This window comes from Symphalangus syndactylus, chromosome 13 (assembly GCF_028878055.3).
Source record: "Symphalangus syndactylus isolate Jambi chromosome 13, NHGRI_mSymSyn1-v2.1_pri, whole genome shotgun sequence".
Classification (NCBI taxonomy): Eukaryota; Metazoa; Chordata; class Mammalia; order Primates; family Hylobatidae; genus Symphalangus; species Symphalangus syndactylus.
The window spans coordinates 107,892,419-107,913,670 of NC_072435.2; the positions used below are offsets into that span (position 1 = coordinate 107,892,419).

At 39.3% G+C, this 21,252-nt stretch overlaps 1 protein-coding gene across 12 annotated transcripts in view; it reads right to left on the reverse strand.

Moving 5' to 3' along the window:
- Positions 1-21,252, reverse strand: part of HECTD4 (HECT domain E3 ubiquitin protein ligase 4) — a 234,325-nt gene that overhangs the window by 105,063 nt on the left and 108,010 nt on the right. For all 12 annotated transcript variants that reach the window (XM_055237553.2, XM_063614390.1, XM_063614388.1 and 9 more), the window contains exons 8-16: positions 18,516-18,708; positions 14,666-14,824; positions 9,914-10,027; positions 8,726-8,866; positions 5,360-5,592; positions 4,837-4,982; positions 2,610-2,680; positions 1,575-1,680; positions 872-992 (exon numbers count right to left, since the gene is read on the reverse strand). In XM_055237553.2, coding sequence (XP_055093528.1) covers positions 872-992; positions 1,575-1,680; positions 2,610-2,680; positions 4,837-4,982; positions 5,360-5,592; positions 8,726-8,866; positions 9,914-10,027; positions 14,666-14,824; positions 18,516-18,708 — 1,284 coding nt within the window. The remainder of the gene's footprint in view (positions 1-871; positions 993-1,574; positions 1,681-2,609; positions 2,681-4,836; positions 4,983-5,359; positions 5,593-8,725; positions 8,867-9,913; positions 10,028-14,665; positions 14,825-18,515; positions 18,709-21,252) is intronic.

Here is a 21,252-nt window from a genome sequence, read left to right on the forward strand (position 1 = left end):
AGAAAACAAAAAGAGAAAGTACAGAAAACAGACCAAGTTAGTTTTTCAGGTGACTTATTTCAACATGGCTTTCCATACATACTTTGACACACTTACTATAACTTTCTGCCTTTTGGTACACAATCCTCACTAACTAGAATACTTACTTGAATTTTTGCCTCTTAATAATTATTCTTCCCCCTCCCTCTCACACACATCTCCATGATAGAAGAATACTCAAATCCTTAAAAGAATCTTTTGATCCCTACTGGTCTCTATAAAACACTCATGGTTTAGAAAACAATGTAAAATTAAAAATTAATAAGGGGAAAACACTCTCACTAGATAAAACAAAAACCCCCAAATCTGATCAATTTATTGCATCAAGCAATTTAAGCAGGGGGAATAGTCTTTGGAAAGTTTTTCAAGTGGATTTGTCTAGTTCTACATTTCTAGGGTAAGTAGTAATCTGCTGACTTTCATAAATTATTATTATTATTATTTGAGACAGAGTCTTGCTCTGTCACCCAGGCTGGAGTGCGATCTTGGCTCACTGCAAACTCCACCTCCTGGGTTCATGTGATTCTCCTGCCTCAGCCTCCTAAGTAGCTGGGAATACCGATGTGTACCACCACACCCTGCTAATTTTTGTATTTTTAGTAGAGACGGGGTTTCACCATGTTGGTCAGACTGGTCTTGAACTCCTGACCTCAGGTGATCCACCCACCCACCTTGGCCTCCCAAAGTGCTGGGATTACAGGCGTGAGCCACTGCGCCCGGCCTTTCATAAACTATTTTAAGTCTGTATGTATACACACACCTGTCAATACAATAAAATGAAAACAGGGATGCTTGACATAATTTTGCTTTCATTAAACACATTTTTACTTACAGGCACAGTTGAAAGGAGCTTTTGAAAATCATCTTTAGAGACAGTTTGGCACTTGGTGATTAAGATACAGGATTCTCGTACGACAATCTTCAGAATGTAGTGTAAAAGTTCATCATTTAGTCTTTAAAATGCAGGAAAAATGTAACAATAAAATATTGATGGTTTATTCATAAAAGGATAAATTTTATATAATTAGTACAAGATGACAAATAGAAGATATATAATTGATTCTTAAGCAAATCGCCTTAGTAATAATGGTAACAACTAGGTATATTATTTAAATCAAACTTGTAGAACTCAAATGGCACCCAACTACAAAGTCAAAGTATTTTATAAATAACATAGAAAAACAACACCTTCGTCCCCTTCACCAGCTCTAACACACATACTCAGCCTTTCTCATAAACCAGCAATTGGGTTGGTACTCTGAACCAAGATCTCCTAAATAAGTTCCATCTGTTATTTTTGCTAAAGACCCTTTCCCCAGGCCCAACTTACTTTACTGATAAAACTGAAATGTGCAATTATCAGTTCTGAGGGGAACTGTGGAATCTATTATCTTTCAACTGGTTCATGCTTTAGGTTTAACATGCTAACGATAGTATTAGTTATAACAGGAGACTAAAGTTGATCAAACACATTTAAATGTAAACTAACAACTGAGAACACAAAGGCTAGGAGTGAATAATATAACTGGTGTCACCTGTAATGATCATCCTCATCACTGCCAAATCGGTTGTTTTGGAGCTGTTCAGCCAGGTTGGTTAGGATCACATCCCGTAGCTGGGAGAGTCCACTGTTTCTCTCTCCTAACACAGAAGAAAGCTCCATCAACTACCCTGGTAATGACTCCTAGAAAACTGATGCTATTTTTAAAAAGTTTTTAAACAAATAGAATGTCGGCAAGCTAGGGGCAGCAGACATACGGACTTATACAAATAAAAGCGGCAAAAATGACATCACAACGAATCCGACTTTTTAACCAGCATCCTGATTAAAGTGTAATTACCCTCTTGATATATCATGAAGTGTGATTTTTTATTCCTTAACGTTGCTTTTAAATGCCAACTGTCTTTAACATAGTACCTTTTGTTGTGTTGTTTAGTCTAACTTAAAATGTTAGGCTCCAATGTGTGAAGACAACTGGCTTAGAAATTACCAGTAAGTGATTATTTTATTTATTAAACATCTATAGTCACACACATTATGCTAAGCAGTGGAGACAAAGTTTATAAAGCTTGCAGATATATAAAACACGGTTTTTGCTTTCAATCTGGTTTAAGTGTAAGCATATATGCAGATACATTCTTTTTTTTTTTTTTTTTTTGAAACAGGGTCTCGTTCTGTTGCCCAGGCTAGAGTGCAGCTGTGTCATCACAGCTCACTGCAGCCTCAATCTCCTGGGCTGAAGCAATCCTCCTGCCTCAGACTCCTGAGTAGCTGGGACAACAAGGTATGGGCCACCATGCTCAGATAATTGTTTTTATTTTTTGTAGAGTCAGGGTCTTGCTATGCTGGCCGGGCTGGTCTCAAGCTCCTGGGTCAAGTCATCCTCCTGCCTTGGCCTACCAAAGTGCTGGGATTACAGGTGTGAGCCACCGTGCCTGGCCTGCAGATACATTTCTTAAATATGCTGACTAACATATGAAGAAATGTCAATATTATCTTAATATGCAGTTGTTTCCTTGGGGACAAAAAAAGGACGGCTGTTCAAAGATAATTAAAGGATAATTCTTACCTTCTGTTAAGACCAGTTTAAGTAAGTTATTGATTTCAGTTTCACCTGGGTACAAGATATTTAAACCAGAGCTGAAATGACAAAAAAGTCAAAAACATTTAAGCAAATGTTCTAGAAAATCAACTCTAAATATTTAAATTCATATTTTTATTAAAGATGTCCATTTGATTACATAAAACTGTGAAATAACTTTTATCACTAAAAAGGCATTAAAAAAATTGAGACAGGGTCTCAATATGTTGCCCAGGTTAGTCTTAAACTCCTGAGCTCAAGCGATCCACCCGCCTTGGCCTCCCAAAGTGCTGGGATTGCAGGTGTGAGCTACTGCACCTGGCCTAAAAAGGCATTTGAACCTAAATTCACTGTCACGATCCAGTCCAATCACTTCCCTGATAAGTGGCATCCTTCTCCTCCTCTTCCTGTGAATTACCAAAATGATAAGTACTTGGGGCTAGATGCAGAACTGGTTAGAGAGAATTGGTAAGCTATGAAAAGTCAATGTAGTCAAGCCTACATATAACAATTGTGCCTCCCCAAAAGAACACTCAAGAAAGTAAATTTCTAATTCTCAGCTTTTCCAAAGAGAAGGTAAGAACAATATTGTAAATGGCATCAGAATCTTTTTTCTTTTCATTAATTTATTTGTGTGTGTGCTTATATGTGTGCGTGTGTTTTAGACAGGATCTCACTGTCACCCAGGCTGGAGTGCATGGAGTGCAGTGGTGTGATCTCGGCTCATTGCAGCCTTGACCTCCCAGGCTCAAGTGATCCTCCCACCTCAGTCTCCCAAATAGCTGGGACTACAGGTGCTTGCCAGGGCATTGGGCTAATTTTGTTTTTATTTTTTTTGTAGAGACGAGGTCTTACTATGTTGCCCAGACTGGTCTCAAACTTGGCCTCAGCGATCCTCCTGCTATGGCCCCTCAAAGTGCTGGGGATTATAGGCATGAGCTACCACACTCAGCCTCTTTTCTTTTTTAACTGAGGTTTAACATTTAATCAAGTGCACATATTTACAGTGTGCAATCTGATAAGTCTGACATATGTATACACCAATGAAACCATCACCACAATCAAGATAGTGAATATATCCATCCCCTCCAAAAGTTTCCTCAGAGCACCAGATTTCAATCATTGCCTTAATGCTCCACAGAAAGAGATTCGAAGCATAATGTGCTGTGGAAGGAAAACAACTTCCTGTCATCTATGCTCACCCCTGTCATAAAGATCTTTCAGACCAACTATTCAGCTCTCTCGGACACTAAATTATACTTTATCACTTTAAGGCTGTATTCCTGTATAAAAGTTTGCTGAGGCCAGGCGTTGTGGCTCACACCTGTAATCCCAGTACTTTGGGAGGCCAAGTGGGAGGATCACCTGAGGTCTGGAGTTCGAGACCAGCCTGGCCAACATGGTGAAACCCCATCTCTACTAAAAATACAAAAAATTAGCCGGGCATGGTGGCACATGCCTGTAATCCCAGCTACTTGAGAGGCTGAGGCAGGAGAATCACTTGAAGCTGGGAGGTGGAGGTTGCGGTGAGCCGAGATCGCACCACTGCACTTGAGCCTGGGCAACAAGAGTGAAACTCCATCTCAAAAAAAGCAGAAAGAAAAAAAGTTCACTGAACTAAAAAAACAAAAAAAGACTGACAATAAATAGAAAATGGCCTATAAATTCTGCTCTCTTGTCTCAAAAGGTTTTAAACAGGTTGATAAAGGCTTGCATTGTTGAGCACTTACTTTGCATCAGGCCTTACCTTAGGAAAACCTCACAAACCCATAAAACAGGTGCTATTTTTATGCCCATCTTACAGCTAAGGAAATGCGAACCTTAAACCAAGGTCACACTAGTGAGTGGCAAAGTCTAGAACCCGGGTCTGCCTGTTGACAAAGCCTGCTTCTTAACCACCCTGCCACACTCTGCAAAATGAGAACATCAGCTTGCAAATAATCAAAATATCCACTTAAAGGGTTGGTTTTGTTTGTTGGTTTGTTTGTTTTTTAGATCCAAACAGTGAGATAAGGAAATGCAGGTACACAGTTGGCTTTGGTCCTCTGAAGGTGGGGCCACAAACCCCTCTCCAGTGAAATTCTCCCCAATCCATGAGGTCCCAACTGTGGGATGCGGTTAGAGGCATTTATGCTACCAGCTTTCAGGGAAGATTACAATGCCTTGCAGAAGAATCATTTTGCAGAGAGCACTACAAAAATCATTAGCTGTTTACCTGATGGCAAGGCAGACTTCCTTCTGAATTTCAGGGCAAATTTGATCTTTTGGTGCCATCAACAACTGCCAAAGAAGCAATCCCGACCGTCGAATGATGTCTCGATTCCTTTCAGTTTGTGGGCTGAAGAAAAATTTAAATACCACCTACAGAAACATAAGGAGTCTATCTAAAAATGCTAATTCTACTGGGGATAAAATTATCCCTACAAAGAAAGTACATGGTAGATATCCTATGAACAAATAACCAGGTGGATTTTGTTTAACCACAATCTCTTCTATTGTGTAATGGTATAATTATAGTAAATATTTTGCATATATTAACTGTAATAAGCTATGTATAGCAATACTCCATTAATCACAGTGCAATGAACATGATAATTCTAACTACAGGATTAGAAGGTGGTAAGATGCAGAACAGGAAAATCATTAAATTTTTCTTCTGGTAAAAATGAACTGGCTGAAATCAAGGTTTGCGTTTCCTTTTCTCTATCATCTTATTTATCTCAAAACAGTGTATTTACCTGAAAGACAACGAGAATGCAGCGTATAATACAGGTATCTCCATTAACCATGGCCTTCTCCATAATGTCACAAATACTGCTAAGATGGTGTGCTTCAATTGGATGCTGCTTGCCCAAGACACTTGTGATTGGAAGATTGGGGTTGGTGGCAAGAAGATTGAGTTGGTGTATGCACATCGCACCAACGTGGTGCAATAATTGGTTTATAACCTCATTCGTGGTTATAGCCTCTTCTAGAAGATGAAAAGGAAACTGAGTGAGGAAAGACATCTCTACGGGTGGTCCCCAAAGAATAGACCTCTGACTTACAAAAGGTGTGTGTGCACTAGAAAAGGGTATTTTGGCTATTATCTGTTTCACTGCTGCCAGAGAACCCTTCTCCCTGCCACAGGTGCTGGGGTGAAAACACTTGGGGACTTCATTTGTTTGGAACATAAGTAGCTACCACTTACAGAGCCCTTTTTATATGCTGAAGAATGGGCTTCTCAACTTAGACTATTTTAGCCCTGTTTTGTAGAGCAATAAACCAAGAGTTAGAGAAGTTAAAGAACTTGCCCTAGGTCACACAGCTAAGAAGTAGTAGAACTGGGATTTGGATTCAGGCCACCTCAGTCCACAGCCCCTACTGGTAACTATTCTAGTAAAACCTCTCCATATCCTATGGCTGCTCCATATTAGAACTCCCGTCTATAAATAGCTCCTCATGTTTTGACATGTTAAGCTGAAAATGCCCGTTAGATAACCAAGTGGAAGTGAATCCATAGTCTGGAGTTCAGGCAAGAGGCTTGGTAGTCAGTAATATAAAGTGGACTTTCTTTTCTACTTTTTGCTTTTTCAAAAAAAAGCTCTATCGAGATATAATTTACATTCCATAAAACTCGCCCACTCTAAATGCACAACTCACGAAGTTTTAGTAAATTTACACAAATACCAAAATCAAGAATGAAAGCTGAGAAAAAACACTGACCCTACAGATATTAATTACTGTGGTGATTAACATTTGTCTACATGAACTGGCTGTGGTCCTCTGAAGGACCAAGTCTACAAGTTCTCGGATACGCTTCTTCCAGGAGGTGGAGCTTAATTCACCTTCCCTTCAGTGTGGTCGAGACTAAGAGTATGGAAAGGGAGAAGTGGTATGTTTATAGTGGAGAAATCTGGCAGACATCATTTAAACCAAGTGATCAGTTTTTAATATCACTGGTAATAAGTCATGTCAATATCATGTACCTTGGAATAGAAGTAATGTGAAGGGGATACTGCTTCTGTGGTGTTCTTCCCCCAATCCATAACTTCAGTTTAACCATGAGAAAGCATCAGATGAACACACTGATATATATACAGGGAAGGACATTCTATTCTACAAATGTCTGACCAGCACTCCCCAAGTGTCCTGTTCTGCTCTTCAGACAGAACAACTCTACCAATCTATGGCCCAGGTTTGCTGCTTTCTTCTCCCAGCAGCTCAAATCTGCTGTTGAGCCACTCTACTGAATTTTTCTTTTCAAATCTGGCATTTCCATTTTTTGTTGTTGTTGTTGTTGTTGTTGTTGTTTTAAATAATCTCTTTACTGAAATTCTCAATTTGCTTAATCATAGTCATCCTGCTTGCCTTTAATTTTTTTTAAACTTGGATTCCTTTAATTCTTTAAATGTATTTATAATGGCTGTTTTAAGTCTTCATCTGACTTTCAAGGCATCAGTCCAACATCTGCGTTTCTCCTGCATTGCGTGGTTACTGATTTCTCTGCTCAGTTTATTTTTTCAAATACTTGTTTCTTTCTTTCATTTATAGACGGAGTTTCACTCTTGTTGCCCAGGCTGGGGTGCAATGGTGTGATCTCAGCTCACTGCAACCTCAGCCTCCCAGTTCAAGTGATTCTCCTGTCCCAGCCTCCCAAGTAGCTGAGACTACAGGCGCCCGCCACCACGTCCAGCTAACTTTTTTGCATTTTTAGTAGAGATGGGGTTTCACCATGTTGGCCAGGCTGGTCTTGAACTCCTGACCTTAGGTGATCTGCCCGCCTCAGCCTCCCAAAGTGCTGGGATTACAGGTGTGGGCCATAGCGCCTAACCTCATTTATTTTTAATTATTCTTGTTTTTCTTTTTCAGCCTGGCTTCCTAGGGGTCACCCCTATCTGTATTCCTTAGTGATTGTCAACCAATGATTGTGCTCAAACACCTTGAGCCAGTAACACTTTCACCCCAGATGGATCTGTGTATTTTGGGGGAAGTGCCGCAAAGTTCACACGGTTTAAAACTCTGCTCTGGCTTTTACTTCCTGTTGGGCCCTCTCACCTTTGCATGTGTATGCAGACTCATGTTTAGCCAGAATTGTGTGAGTAGCTTAGGCTGTCTTAGGCCTCTTCTGTGTAGGTGTGTGATCCCCCACAGTTTTCTCACTATCCAGATCTCACTAGTAAACTTCTAGCTAGTCGGCTGGGCCACTGCTTACCCTAACTGGGATCAAGATCTAAGACCTGCTGAGCCACTGCTCTCCTGCCACCAAGATGACTACTGTTAGCGACATTGATACTGGACATGAGGTTTTTCCACGCTCTGCTCCCTATCAAGTCAGCCCCTCTGGCAGCAAAACTGCTGCTTTTCACAATCTTCCCCACCCTGAGAGAATTACCGTGCTGACCAAGCTTGAGGTGGTCAGCATAGTAATTCTCTCACAGCAGACTGAGGTGGAGGATAGGAGCAGTTCTAGCTAAGAACATCATGGACTTCCACTGTTTTTACCCAAAGTTCAAGGTTTTTAAAAATGATTAACAACTCTCAATTTAGTGTATGCCTTGTTAATTTCCAGGGCCTGGAAATAGTTGTTTTTGATAATTGCCTGTTTTAGTGTTGCTTTATGGGTAGGGGACTTGCTGAGTGATTAATTCCTCCATATTAGCATAGTTGACTTTAAAGCCAAAAGATTTTAATATTAACTTAATATTAAGAATGTTCATATTAATATTGAAAAATACAAAGGTCCTTCACTGGTAATTCTAAGTTTGTATATAATTAAGTCATTATCAATGCAAAACATTACAACAGCATATAATCCCATGCCAAATACAAACAATCAGTTTTTGCAACAAAGTTCCAACAATTTCAGGAAGGACATAACAACTTTCCTTTAAAAAAGTCTGTGGACCACCTCAAAAGCTCTATTTATTTACATACTTATTTACTTAATCATAAATCATCTTTCATGGTTACAGATAACAAAGGACTTTAGGTTTCAGAAGTTCAAAGAGGGAAAACTGGTGACACATTCTGGGGTTAGGCTATGTTTTCACCTACTAATGCTGTGGTATTCTCTCATATTTCAGAGGAAAATCTTTTCCTGCAAGACCCTGAGTGCACCTCACCTTTTGGCTCAGTGATAATGTGACTGACTCCAAGTCTCTGGCAGACATAATGGAAAGCTTGATTCCCAGGGTTACACCACTGATCGATATAGTCATTTGAGCATGTCCATAGCATGTTGTTCACTGTGTCATAACACGCTCCTGCAAAAAGAGCATACTGTATTCAGTCACCATGCCACCAGCTACATGTATACATATTTCTCATAAGCACTGCTACAAAGTGGAAGGGCAAGGATGCTCTCTAATGTTGACAACCCACATCCCTAGTCCCACAGATTTACTTGGCAAGGCACTAGGTTGGGAATCGGCAAGAAGCCAGCACTTAATTTTTAATTTTGCTTAACTCCTGTGTGAGAAGGAGTAAGTCTCACAAAATAGATAGCTCTTAGTAACTGATTTATCTGTGACCTACTTCCAAAAAGGATTTAAGTGGCTTACATTAAAAACTCAGGTATAATAGGACCAATTAACATTAATACACAATAAAAAGCCCTAATAACTGAGCCCAAAACTTAGAAATAAGTTTCCTACCACCCAGGGCAAAGAGAAAATCCAGTATATTACTTAATGTACATTTTCTAACAATAACAGGTATACCAATTCCTCACAGGAAATAAACTTTTTATGGCATAAACCTTGAGAATTTCTTATAGGCATCATCACACAACCTAATCAACAGTATCTTCAATTGCAGTTTATTCAGAGGAATTTTACATATGGCAATTTCTTATACTCATTCCCACAATTAAAATTTAATATAAAAAACTTATTTCTGGCTGGGCACAATGGCTCATGCCTGTAATCCCAGCACTTTGGGAGGCCAAGGCCGGAGGATTGCTTGAGCCCAGGAGTTTGAGACCAGCCTGGGTGACATAGTGAGACCTTGGCTCTACAAAAAATAAACAAAATTAGCTCGGCATGGTGGTGTGCTCCTGTAGTCCCAGTTACTCAGGAGGCTGAGATGGGGGGACTGCTTGAGCCCAGGAGGTGGAGACTGCAGTGAGCCAAGATCGTACCACTTCACTCCAGCCTAGGTGACAGAAGAGACCCTGTCTCAAAACAAAACAAAACAAAAAACGTCTTTCTTTTCAATGAAACCAGAATGCCACAGGGAACTGGCAAGATAGTTCAAGAGAAATTTGCTAAAACTTGAAATTTTCCAAAGAAATGTGCAAGTTTATTTCTTACCCAATCCTGGTACGAGAGCACCACGCCCCAGTGAGCTTCCAGCAGCATCTATGAGATCTGCACGACTTGTAAACTGACCATCCGAAATATTATAAACCAAGCTGGAGGCTAGGACTTTGGAAACAAACATTAAGCTGTTTAATGAGCCTGAAGATTATTTTTAAAAAATTTTAGGCTTTTAACAAGACTTTTATAAAAATCACACCCTTTTCTTGTTGTTGCATATTGGTGGTAATTGGTGGTAAAGAGATGGAGAATACATGCATAAGACCACAGAAAGAAAACTCACCACCAGAAATTTTCCTAAATTTAATACTGAACCATAGTTTTCAAAGTGTTTTTAAAACGGCAACTTTTGCATGATGGTTCTTTCTGATATACATTATCAAAAGGGTAACTGCAAGAGGGATTATGATCACAACATCACAAGATGAAAATGTTTACAAGAAACACTTTGCAGTTAGTCAGTGTTCAATAAAGCTTGGTGTATACTCAAACACAGCTCAGCTGCAATCTTTCCTAATACTGGCTCTAAAACTTGGACACACCCTGGCTTTTTCCCTTAACACAGGATAGTGCAGGGTTAAAGAGCATGGACTTTGGGCTTCAGAGTTTGAATTCCAGCTCTAACACTTTTGGGTGGCCCTGGGAAAGTCATTGAACATCTCAGTTTCCTCATTTCTAGAGAGGAAATAATAAAAGTACCTACCTTATACAGTTATTTTAAAGAGTAAATGAGTTAAAATATGTCAAGGATCCACACCAGCATATATATATATAAAAATTGCTATCATTGATTTTATTTTCTTCCCCATTTTCAAACAAAACTTTAGCAGTGTGTCTCTTGAGTTTGCTTCTTTTTCATATTCTCATCACCCTAGTAGCCCAGATCCGCATCATGCCTAACTTCAGTTGTAACATAAATGATACTCTTTTTTCTATTTTTTACTGTTCCATTAAACAAAATGGGATAGTGGAAAATAGACCTCCAAATCTCTTTTTTCATGGTACTTACCATACATATGCTTTCTCCCCACTTGGCCACTTACATGAATAATACCCATTCTTTATGGCTTAAACTCAAAACCTCATGAAGTCTCTCCTTTCTACCCCATTCCACAATGAGCCTTTCTTTCTCAGATTCTGCAGCTCACAAATCTGCTCCATATGGATCCTTCCAGCAGGGATGCAGCATTGTCTATCATTTTCTCATTGTCTCACACATCTACGTCATCTCTCCTAACTAGACTAAGAGCTGTTAAAGGCAAGCACCAATTCTTCCACTTTCTGAGCAGCCCCCACAGTGGCCAAAGAGAAACAGGGCACAGAAGGAATTTAAGCATTTGCTGATTTATTGCGCTAAAGTAGAATCACTGTGTAAGCTATATCCTCATGAAAGAATGGTACCCACTTTAATTAAATGGGGTCAATTAAGACTCCATTTAATTAATTAATCATGAAGATCCACTTTAATTAAATGGGGTCAATTTCAATTGAGCAAAAAAGCCATGCCAAGGAGACTAAACACAATTTAATAAGACTAATGGTCATAATATGTGGTAATAGTAGGAAAAAAGAGGCGAAAAAAAAGACTGATGGTCAATAACATAAAAACCAAATTTTTATTTTTGTTTTATTTATTTATTTATTTATTTATTTATTTATTTAGAGACAGAATCTCGCTCTGTCGCCAGGGTGGAGTGCAGTGGCGTGATCTAGGCTCACTGAAACCTCCGCCTCCCGGGTTCAAGCAATTCTCCTGCCTCAGCCTCCTGTGTAGCTGGGACTAGAGGCACACGCCACCACGCCCAGCTAATTTTGGTATTTCAGTAGAGATGGGGTTTCACCACGTTGGCCACGATGGTCTTGATCTCTTGACCTCATGATCTGCCCGCCACGGCCTCCCATGTGCTGGGATTACAGGCGTGAGCCACTGCACCTGGCCAAAAAACCCAATCTTTAAATGGACAAAAGACTTTGGAGGAATAGATATTCCTCCAAAGAAGGTATACAAATGGCCAATAAGCACATGAAAAGATGCTAAGCATCATTAGTCATTAAGGAAATGCACAAAATCACAATGAGGTACAACTTCATATCCACAAAGATGGCTATAATCAGAAAAATGGAAAATAACAAATGTTGGTGAGGATGTAGAGAAAATAGAACCATTATACTTTGGAGATGAGAACGTAAAATGGTATGGCCACTTTGGGAAACAGTTTAGCAGTCCCTCCAAGGGTAAACATACAGTTACCATATGATCCAGCAATTCCACTCCTATGTATGTGCCCAAGAGTATGAAAAACACCCACACAAAACTGACATACTAATGTTCATAACAGCATTATTCAAAATGGCCAAAAAGTAGAAACAACTCAAATGTCCATCAACTTATGAATGGATAAACAAAATGGGATATTATCTACACAATGAAATATAATTCAACCATAAAAAGTAATGAAGTATTGATTCACACTGTAATATGGATGAACCTGGAAAACATTATGTTAAGTTTAAAAAGCAGTCACAGACTCACTCCATCCTGCCACCCTGTGAAGATGCCTGCTTCTCCTTTGCCTTCCGCCATGATTGTAAGTTTCCTAAGGCCTCTCCAACAATGCGTAACTGATGGATAAAACAACTTGGAACCAATGAAAAAGAGCTGGGTCTGGTGTCAAGAGACTTGGACCACATCACTTCACCTGTCTGAGCCTCAGTAACCACACAGTGATCCCATGGCTAAAGACTGAGAAAGATCTAGGATCACTGGTGTCCACTAATAAATGCACATTTGCAAGCACTAAGGAGAAAACCTCATTCCATGTACTTTCTTCCTGGAGACCAAGCCCACTACAGCAAGGAGTATCTTCAAGCAAGGGTGGAATTGTGCATGAGTAGAGAACACTCTCCATCTCTTTTCACATCACACAGCTCTCTAGTTGATACAATCTTCAACTATATTTACATTGAGGGAAAAATGATTCTATATTTATATAGAACTCTCCATAATGTGTCAAGTGTCCTCACACTATCCTATGTGGTAGGTATAATCATCTGCATATTTTTTTTTAATGGGAAAGTTGAGGCTTTGAATGATTAATTTTCCCAAGATAATAGTTACTAAAAGAAATAAGATTTTTACATGTCTGTCTGCATCTACTTTTATAGCTCCTTCTGATTTTATTGGTAGCTCAGCCACCATAATATGCACAGAATGAGACAAAACAATAAGTGGTATTTTGCTACTACTGAGTAAAACCAAAAATTAAAAATCAAGCAAATAAACAAATGAAAAAGCAGTCATAAAAGGCTATATGTTGTATAATTCCATTTACATGAAAAGTAGAGTACAGGTAACACCACAGACACAGAAAGTATATTGGTAGATGCCAGGGGTCAGGGAATAGGAGAGCAACTGTTGATGAGTATGAGGTTTCTTTTTGGGGTGATGGATAGATAGTGGTAACGACTGCACAACTCTGTGAACATATTAAAAACCACTGAATTGTATATTTTAAAGGGGTGAAATTTACGGTGTGTGAGTTATATTTCAATAAAGCCACCGCCCTCAGCCTGAGGAACATTTAATTCTATACTTTATCCCATTTAACTATGTGTGCACTCTGAAACCAAAATTACACTGCTTTAATTACTATAGTGTGCCTCCTTATAAAAATATATGTATACTTTAAAATATTAATACATTTTTACACATTTGCTTTTCTATGTCTTATGCTTAGTATTTTGTATATGTATCCTAAAATGGAGGTGTTTTACATATGTATTTTAATAGCTTTGAAATTCTATTGGCAGGGCGTGGTGGCTCATGCCTGTAATCCCAGCACTTTGGGAGGCCAAGATGGGTGGATCACCTGAGGCCAGGAATTTGAGACCAGCCTGGCCAACATGGCGAAACGCCATCTTTACTAAAAATAAAAAAATTAGCCGGGCATGGTGGTATGTGCCTGTAATCTCAGCTACTAGGGAGGCTGAGGCAGGAGAATCACTTCAACCCGGGAGGCAGAAGTTGCAGTGGGCTGAGATCATGCCACTGCACTCCAGCCTGGGCGACAGAGCAAGCCTCCATCTAAAAAAAAAGAAATTCTATCATAGTGAGTAGAGCTCTTGCTGTATCATCAGTGAATAACGTGACAAAATATTATTTTATTTCCTAAAACTTTGTTGAACTGATTATTCTTTCTTTCTTTTTTTTTTTTTTTTTTTTGAGACAGAGTCTTGCTCTGTCGCCCAGGCTGGAGTGCAGTGGCGCAATCTTGGCTCACTGCAAGCTCCGCCTCCCCGGTTCACGCCATTCTCCTGCCTCAGGCTCCCGAGTAGCTGGGACTACAGGCACCCACCACCACGCTCGGCTAATTTTTTGTATTTTTAGTAGAGACGGGGTTTCACTGTGTTAGCCAGGATGGTCTCGATCTCCTGAGCTCGTGATCCGCCCGCCTCAGCCTCCCAAAGTGCTGGGATTACAGGCGTGAGCCACCACGCCCGGCCACTGATTATTATTTCTATTAATTTTATAGGACAATAGTTTTCAAAACTATACTAATATGTCATCCACAAAAAATTATATTGTTAAATCTTCCTAGCCTATATTGATAATTGGTATTTTCTGTTATCAAAGAGCTATTGCAAACAACTATTTAACAAAGTAAGTTTTAAATAATTAATAGGAAAGCCTTAAATTTCAGAGTTTGAGATAAATCGAGGAAAGTGCCACAAGTAAAATTCACTTACTTTTTAAAGATGACAAACCACTTGTTCCACCAAAAAGAGATCGGGTGGCAGAGCTGCCTGATCCCCCTGGAGGAGGCACCAGCATCACCAAGTAGGTGCCACAGGTATATATGGGTGTCTTCCGCAGCATTTTTAGAGGCAGCCCACAGCTAGTATTTGCTGGAGAAAGGAATGAAAATGCTAAGTCAAAATATTTGACACAAAAATTAATTTGATTACCAACACAAATTAGGATATAATGAGGGAGACCCAAGCTCAAACTAAGATTTGGAAAACAGATTTCCAGATTAGGAAAACAGAGTAAGAAGTAATAGCTAAGGAAAAAAATAATTATCTTCTGGCTCCACAGCATGACCCTGAGCCTCCTATTTATATGGTCTGAACATTTCTTGACGGTGTTCCCAATCCTCAATATGCCATCATGCCTCTACAAATTATTCCAAAAAAATAAATCCTCACATGGACTAAATCTCAAAATAAGAGAAGAATCCCACTATGTGTTTCCCCTAGAAAACTGATATAGGTTGAGTACATTTATCTGAAATGCCTGGGACCAGAAGTGTTTTGGATTTCAGATTTTTTCAGAATTTGAAATATCTGCATTGTACTTAAGAGTTGAGCATTCCTAATTGGAAAATCCAAAATCCGAAATATTCCAACGAACATTTCCTTTGTTTTTATTTATTTTTACTCATTACATCTGAGATTAGTGAGAACATTTCCTTTGAGCATCATGTAGGCACTCAAAAAGTTTCAGATTTGGGAGCATTTTACATTTTTAGATTTGGGATGAACAACCTATATTCCAATCAAGATCTTGTTTTTTTTTTTTTCCATTTTATATAGAACAAATTCTTGACAGGCTTGTGATATTAAACTCATAACAAACAGCTTTCAACATGAAATCGGCCAAAATTTCAACCTAATGAAAGCTTTCAAAATATCTATCACAAAACAATTTTATATAGCTGTGTAATTTATTATAACCCCCTTATATACATTTTTCTTTTTTTTAAGGGTCAATGACATAAACTGTCATTAGGAAAATAATTATTGTTTCTAATCAAGAGGTGTAAAATGTACTTTAATCTCCCTTACTGGCATATCTAAAACGTGGAGTGAATTTATGGATTTTCTATATACAAGCCTAGCGAGGATTGATTATGTCAACAGAGAATCAATCGGAGTGCTTTACTTAGCTGTCAGGCTATAAAATATAACTTATTATCTATAGCCTGGATAGATGAAAATCATTTTTAGATGGTTTAGAAGAGTGAGTAAAGTGAAACCTAATCTGATATTTGTTTTGAATGCTTGTGCTTCTAAAAAGCTTTATTTTTTTTAAGCTGCAATCCCCCACCAAGTATATTCTTCATTAAGGACATAAATTCAAGAAGATAAATTTCCACTGGTAAGAAACCTAAAGACAGCAATAATTGGAAAATTAGCAACTTTGTGAGTATTAACATTTTCACCAAGATGTTTTCAATAGACATACGCTTATTAACATGGCAATAGGTATTAGTTTTTAATGGAATAAAAACTTTTTTTTTGTTTGTTTTTTTTGAGACTGAGTCTCACTGTTGTCTGCCTGGGCTGCAGTACAATGGCGCCATCTCGGCTCACTGCAACCTCCGCTTCCTGTGTTCCAGCAATTCTTCCGCCTCAGCCCCTCCCGAGTAGCTGAGACTACAGGCGCCCGCCATCGTGCCTGGCTAATTTTGGTATTTTTAGTAGAGATGGGGTTTCACCATGTTGGCCAGGCTGGTCTTGAACTCCTGACCTCAAGTCCACCCACCTCAGCCTCCCAAAATGCTGGGATTATAGGCGTAAGCTACTGCCCCTGGCCAAAAACTTATAGACACCTTGAATGTTTGCTTACTTTTGAAAAGTTTCTTAGTTTATAACTGGTGAATTTTTAATGTAGCAACATCATGTTAAAGAATCCACATAAAAGTACGATGATTGCTTGAGCCCAGGAGTTTGAGACCAGCCTGGGCAACATAGCAAGACCTCATCTCTTAAACAAACAAACAAAAAAGTACAATGAGACCACATGTTTAGAATACAGATACCAGTTTCTACCAAATTCTAGTATATGTGCTGCCAAAGCGTGCACATTTCTACCAAATTCTAAATATATCCTTGCCTTCTGAGGTCTTTTTTTTGATACTATACATATTTTCAACAAGCATTCTTTTAGTATTTCCATTGTTTAGGGTAAGATTTCACTTTCTCCCAAGGGACAAACCCAAATCAGGCCTTCAGCTTGTCATGAAAATGTTTATTTAGGTAACAACAAAAACAAAAACAAAAAAAACTGTCCTCTAGAAAACATCTTCTACAGTTGGAATTATCCACTTACCCAAATCATAAAAACTATTAACAATTTTGCAATACAATTTTTGATACAAAAGAAGCCTGTGAAAATAAAACACTGTCCTTAAATTCTAATATGGACTAATAAGTATTTAATTTGGTAGTCTCATAATAAATTAACTATAAATATTTTCTCTTCCTAGCATTTCTAACTATAAAAATAAAGCATAAAATTACACTGAATTCATTAAATGCATATTAATTCAGATGCAGTTTTCTACATATGGCATCTTTTTCTAGCTTTATCTTTTACTACAGTTCATAGTTTGTTATAAATCCAACTATTTGGTATGTAATCTGTAAACTCTATGGAATAATGGTTCTTAATGTTTTTGGGGGTTATAGATGACTCTGAAAACCTGATGAAAGTTATGACGGATACATATAAAATGATATCTAAAACTTTGAGGGAGTATGTTTAATAACATACTCCCTTAAAGGTGATCCTGGTTAAGAACTCCTACTTTAAAAGTGCAGAACAGCCAGGCGCGGTGGCTCACGCCTGTAATCCCAGCACTTTGGGAGGCCGAGGTGGATGGATCACTTGGTCAGGAGATCGAGACCATCCTGGCTAACACGGTGAAACCCCGTCTCTACTAAAAATACAAAAAATTAGCCAGGCGTGGTAGCAGGTGCCTGTAGTCCCAGCTACTCGGGAGGCTGAGGCAGGAGAATGGCGTGAACCTGGGAGGCGGAGCTTGCAGTGAGCTGAGATCACGCCACTGCACTCCAGCCTGGGCGACAGAGCAAGACTCCATCTCAAAAACAAAACAAAACAAAACAAAACAAAAAAACGTGCAGAACAGTGTATATAGTATACTACCTTTTATTAAGGCAGAAATTATGAACATACAAATTTATCTTTAATTATATTTGCATAAATAAACACTGGAAGGATAAATGAAAACTGATAAATACAGTTACCTGTGGTGGGGTAGGGTGGGGTCAGAATATAAAATTTACCAACATGGTGAGAGTAAGACTTCTCCACATATACCTTTTTACATTGTTTTGACTTTCAAATTCTGTACGTGTATCATCTATTTTAAAACATTAATTGAAAAACTAAATGATAAATTCTAAAAAACAAAATATCTACTGTAGAAGGCTTTTCTGTTATTTGCTTGGTCAAGAGTGTATTTAGGGAAGATGATGCTAAGTATCAGGTTTTCACATTCACAAAGCATACGTGAAATATGAAATCAACTAATTTATATGAATGGTGATGATGATAAGGTGTTTACAGTTTAACATGGAGCTGTTTTGCATTCTTACAGGTTCATACGAATTTATGTCCATAGCCTACAACATGTATTGGCTTGGAATAAAAAGCTGGACAATGACCGGAAGACCAAATAAAGTCAACTACGCAAAGGAAAGGGTTTTGTACAGCACGGATGAAGTGCTCAATAAGACGTAGCTGAACGGAGCTATACAAGGAAACAGATCTGGGAAGCACAGAGTTACATACCTGCTTGATCCTCTTTCAGTGTGTTGGAGATGGTGGAACCAGTCAGGGCAGCAAGCGTTGCTGACGGGGAGGCTCTATACCGAGAAAGTCTACTTAGAAGCATCTCATTAATGCTTTTTGCAGATTCGCCCTCTTTTCTCATTAGAATTGTACGTTCCTGAAGCGGGTTGGCTACAAATACACCATTTTCAACCTAATATAGAAAAAAAGGAGGTCCTACAATGATATCTGTTTCCATTTAGTTAGCAAATTCCTACTTGAGGATATTATTGTGAGTAAATAAAAAATATTTCAAAAACTGCACCTGAGTAGATGTATACCTTAAAACTTAAATGTGCTATAGAAACTACTACAAACAAAAGAGACTATGCTAAGTTTGAGATCTTTCACTTTTCATAATAGCTATAATGTTTAATAGGTCTATGAAAAGTTGTTGATTAAAATTCCTTATACTGGATTCCACAGACAGCGCTTACTAATTACATGCCTCTGACAGGTTGAAGTCAAATGAGAGGAAAACAAATCAATCAGTCTTTGATTTACTGTTAAGGACAACTACGAGGATAATGTCTTCTCGAAATATCTTCAGTGGCTAAAATCCAAACTCTTTATTAACAGCAGTTAACATTAGCACCAGCTGCTCAATCCCTGGCAGAGCAAGCCTGTACAAAGCCAGACTTTGCTAAAAACACACGTCAACTTCAACTGGATCTTTGCTGGTTCTTTGCAGTTCTTTCATTCATCACTTGGTTATTCCCCAGAAAAATCTTTGGAGTGGTGACTCCAAAATTCCTTCACCAATTTTGAGCTTGACTTTCAGCAGACCACCTGGTTTTCTTCTTTCTTCTTTTTTTTTTTTCTTTTTCCACCTGGCTTTCTGTATTGCTAAAAAGATCCAGACCACTTACTATAAGCTTCTCCTACTCATGTCTCTTCCAACTTAAGAATCTTGGGACCCAGCCTCATTTACTATTTCCTTTGTCTTAATTCAGAGGAAGAAGGATTTCACCTCATATTATTGAAGATGAACCCTTCTACTTCTGCCTCAAGCCCTGTGCTCCCCTCTGCCTCTTCATCATTAGTGTCTCCCTCTCTATTGACTTCCTTCTCTTTGTTTTCAAATATTCACAGGTCTTAAACAAAACCTTGGTGGCTCATTAAAATATCATCCCTTTTGTCAAATCTCTCATGGCCCCTTTCTAGATCCGAGAACCAGGTCCCCACCAGCAAAGACAGGCAGGACTGGCCTGCAGCTGTGGGGTGTGGAGATAAGAGGGAATGGGAGTGCAAAGTGGCAAATCTTCAGAAGCAAAGGGAAAGCAAAAGAGGAGTCCACAGGGAAAGGTTGGTAACACAGAAGGGGCAAGAGAAAGTGAGTAAACTCAGGAGCACAGCCAGGAAAGATTCCCAAAGGTGGGTGTACGTAGTGGAGAAGTCTTTTATGACATATTCACAAATGATAAAGAAAAAGATTTGTTACGGAGTCCAAAAATGCTGTTTCTATTTCCCCATCCCCTGCTTTTTAACCCTTTGCAGTTGGTAGTCTCTGAATTCAGCACCCTCTAATGAGTCGGCAATCTCAATGGTCCACCAGTGACCTAAAACCAAAACCACTGACCTTTTCCTTGACTTCCTTGCAGGTCGCGCCATCACTGCCATCCTTCTTGGGATTCTGATTCCTTAGTGTTGGTGGCAGAACACAAGCCTGGTTTGTTTCTTTTTGTTTCTTTCTTTCTGTTTTTTTTTTTTTTTTGAGACAGGGTCTTGCTCTGTCACTCAGGCTAGAGTATAGTGGCATGATCACAGCTCACTGAACCCTCAATCTCCCCAGGCTTAGACGATCCTCCCACCCCAGCCTCTCGAGTAGCTGGGACCACAGGCATGTGCCACCACATCTGGCTAATTTTTGTATTAATATTTTTTGTAGAGACAGGGTTTTGCCATGTTGCCCAGGATGGTCTTGAACTCCTGGGCTCAAGCAATCTGCCTGCCTCAGCCTCTCAAAGTGCTGGAATTACAGGCATGAGCCACCATGCCCAGCCTGGTTTGTTTCTTTTTAACATGAACACTTTATCTCTGCGTAAAGTGCTCACTGTGCTGGTGAGTGAAGCCAGCACAGTCCCTGCCCTCCTTCCTGTCTCTCTCTTTGCTGGTCAACATCTTCATTTGCTTAACTGGGACCTTTCCCAAGATTAGACCTACCCCTGGTGTCCATGACCTCCACCTGGAATGCTGTATCCCTAGACCTTCCAGAGACTGGCTCTTTCCTATCATTCAGGTCTCAGTTAAACGTTACCCACTCAAAGAGGTCTGCCCTAGTTGCCAATCTAAAAAAGAATCCTCCCCAGCACCCCAAGCCAGAGCACATCATGCTGTTTCATTATCTACACAGCACGTACTACTCTCTGAAATTATTTTACTCATGAAGTCATTTATTGTTTGCCCTTCTACCTTAACACGCCCCAATGAATGCCAACTCCCTGAGAAGAGGGATCCACCTGCCTTGTTTGCCATAACATCCCCAGCACTCAGGAGGCATTCAGTGAATACTCAACTGCTTGCTGAATAAACAGATCAGGGCCCTCTCCCAAATCCAACTCTGCTTCTCTATGGCGACTACCACATTTCTATTTACAGACCCATCCTTGCTACTAAGATCTAGTTCCACTTTTCTAACTGCCCCTCAACCTCCCCACCGACATTTCTACTTGAACAGCCTCCTGTCACCTAAAATTCA